Source organism: Tupaia chinensis, unplaced genomic scaffold, assembly GCF_000334495.1.
Source record: "Tupaia chinensis unplaced genomic scaffold, TupChi_1.0 Scaffold000287_1, whole genome shotgun sequence".
Classification (NCBI taxonomy): Eukaryota; Metazoa; Chordata; class Mammalia; order Scandentia; family Tupaiidae; genus Tupaia; species Tupaia belangeri.
Window position 1 is genome coordinate 1,055,684 of NW_006159771.1, and position 1,403 is coordinate 1,057,086.

Consider the following 1,403-nt stretch of genomic DNA (forward strand, 5'->3'; position numbering starts at 1 on the left):
TGTGACACCTCGCCCAGCCTCGGCCTGGCGCGGCGGCTGGAGGAGCACCCGCTGATGGAGTTCAGGCGCATCGCGGCCGGTCTGTACAAGGGCAGCAGCCGCTGGGCCCAGAGCCTGGCGCTCTGCAAGAAGGACCGGCTCTACAAGGTGCGGCCCTGCTGTTCCTCCGCCAGGGGGTGTTTCCTGATGCGGGTCGGGCGGGGGCACCTGTCACTCCCACCACCAGGCGCTTCCTGTTGGCAGGGGGCGGAGCGCGCCTTCCTCCTCCTTCCAGAGTCCTGGCTCTGAGATTTACCGTGAGGTCCTTGTCTGGAGAAGGTTGGAGAAGGCTGACATTGAGGAGAGACTGCATTTAGAACATGGGGTGAGAGTTGAGGGCAGTTTAGAGCCCCTTAAAACCTACAGGACCAGCAGTTAGCGTAATGGCTATGTCTCCGGACTCCTATGCAGTCGACCGCGGTTCGAGTCCTGGACACAGTGGCTTAAACTCACGCCGGGCACATGTGCGTGCGTGCCCCAGATCCCCAGAGGAGAATGGAGGAGAAGGGATTGCAGCATGGCCAACCCCGGGGATTGCGGCGTGCCCATCCCCCCTGGGGAGTGATTTCCCGCTTTCTGTCTCTCTGTCTCTCTGAGTCACTCTGGTGAGCACGCGTGCCCAAAAAACTCTCAAAAAAAAAATGTATATATATACACACCCTGCCAGTGAGGGGTGACTCCCACGGCTCCAGACCCGGCTCTGGGCACCTGCCCGTCCAGCCAAACGTCCTGAAAGGGCTCTCCAAGACACCCAAGGCACTGCCTTCCTCTGCCTGGCTGAAACGGCTCCCCAGTGGGGTAAAGGGGAGTTGCTCAAGAGGCCCTTTTCCTAGCATAGTCTGTCATTGAGCAGATCCCCAGGGACTCTGTGAGCCGGGGGCGCTGGCAACCCCGCAGCGGGTTGTGACTTGCCCTGAGCGTGTCACTCCTCGGAGTCGTCCTCGGGCATTCCGAGCGTTTTCCCAGGACACTCACCAGCACAAGGGTGCCCTGGCTGGGGCTCTCCGCCTGGAGACCCCTGATGTTAGGGTCATAGGGAGCGTTCCCGAGCTGTTAGCCTGCAGTGTTCTGGACTGTTCTGTGACGTCTTTAGCTCTTGGTGGCTGCGCTCAGGGTCCTGCCTGGGGGCTGGGGGCCTGCAGAGGGCACTGAGAAGAAATGCTGCTGAGGCTGAGCCCACACAGCCAAGTGCCCGGGAGCTGGCCGCTGGGAGCTAGCAGCGGACTCACGCACCGGAGGGCAGGCCACGCCCCAGCTGCGTGCCATGTGGCACTGTGGTAAGCGGTGGTGTGAGTCCCGCCAGCGATGATGGCTTCCAGCCAGTGCCTGCCCAGAGACGCTGGGCCAAGCATGCACTGGACAGC

The 1,403-nt window shown here is 62.1% G+C and overlaps 1 protein-coding gene across 1 annotated transcript in view; it reads left to right on the top strand.

Annotated features, from left to right (window-relative positions):
• The window catches only part of CLTCL1 (clathrin heavy chain like 1), a 104,299-nt gene that overhangs the window by 94,842 nt on the left and 8,054 nt on the right, over positions 1–1,403 (top strand). Inside the window, exon 29 of the mRNA XM_006150425.1 lies at positions 18–147. Within this exon, the coding sequence (XP_006150487.1) occupies positions 18–147 (130 nt within the window). The remainder of the gene's footprint in view (positions 1–17; positions 148–1,403) is intronic.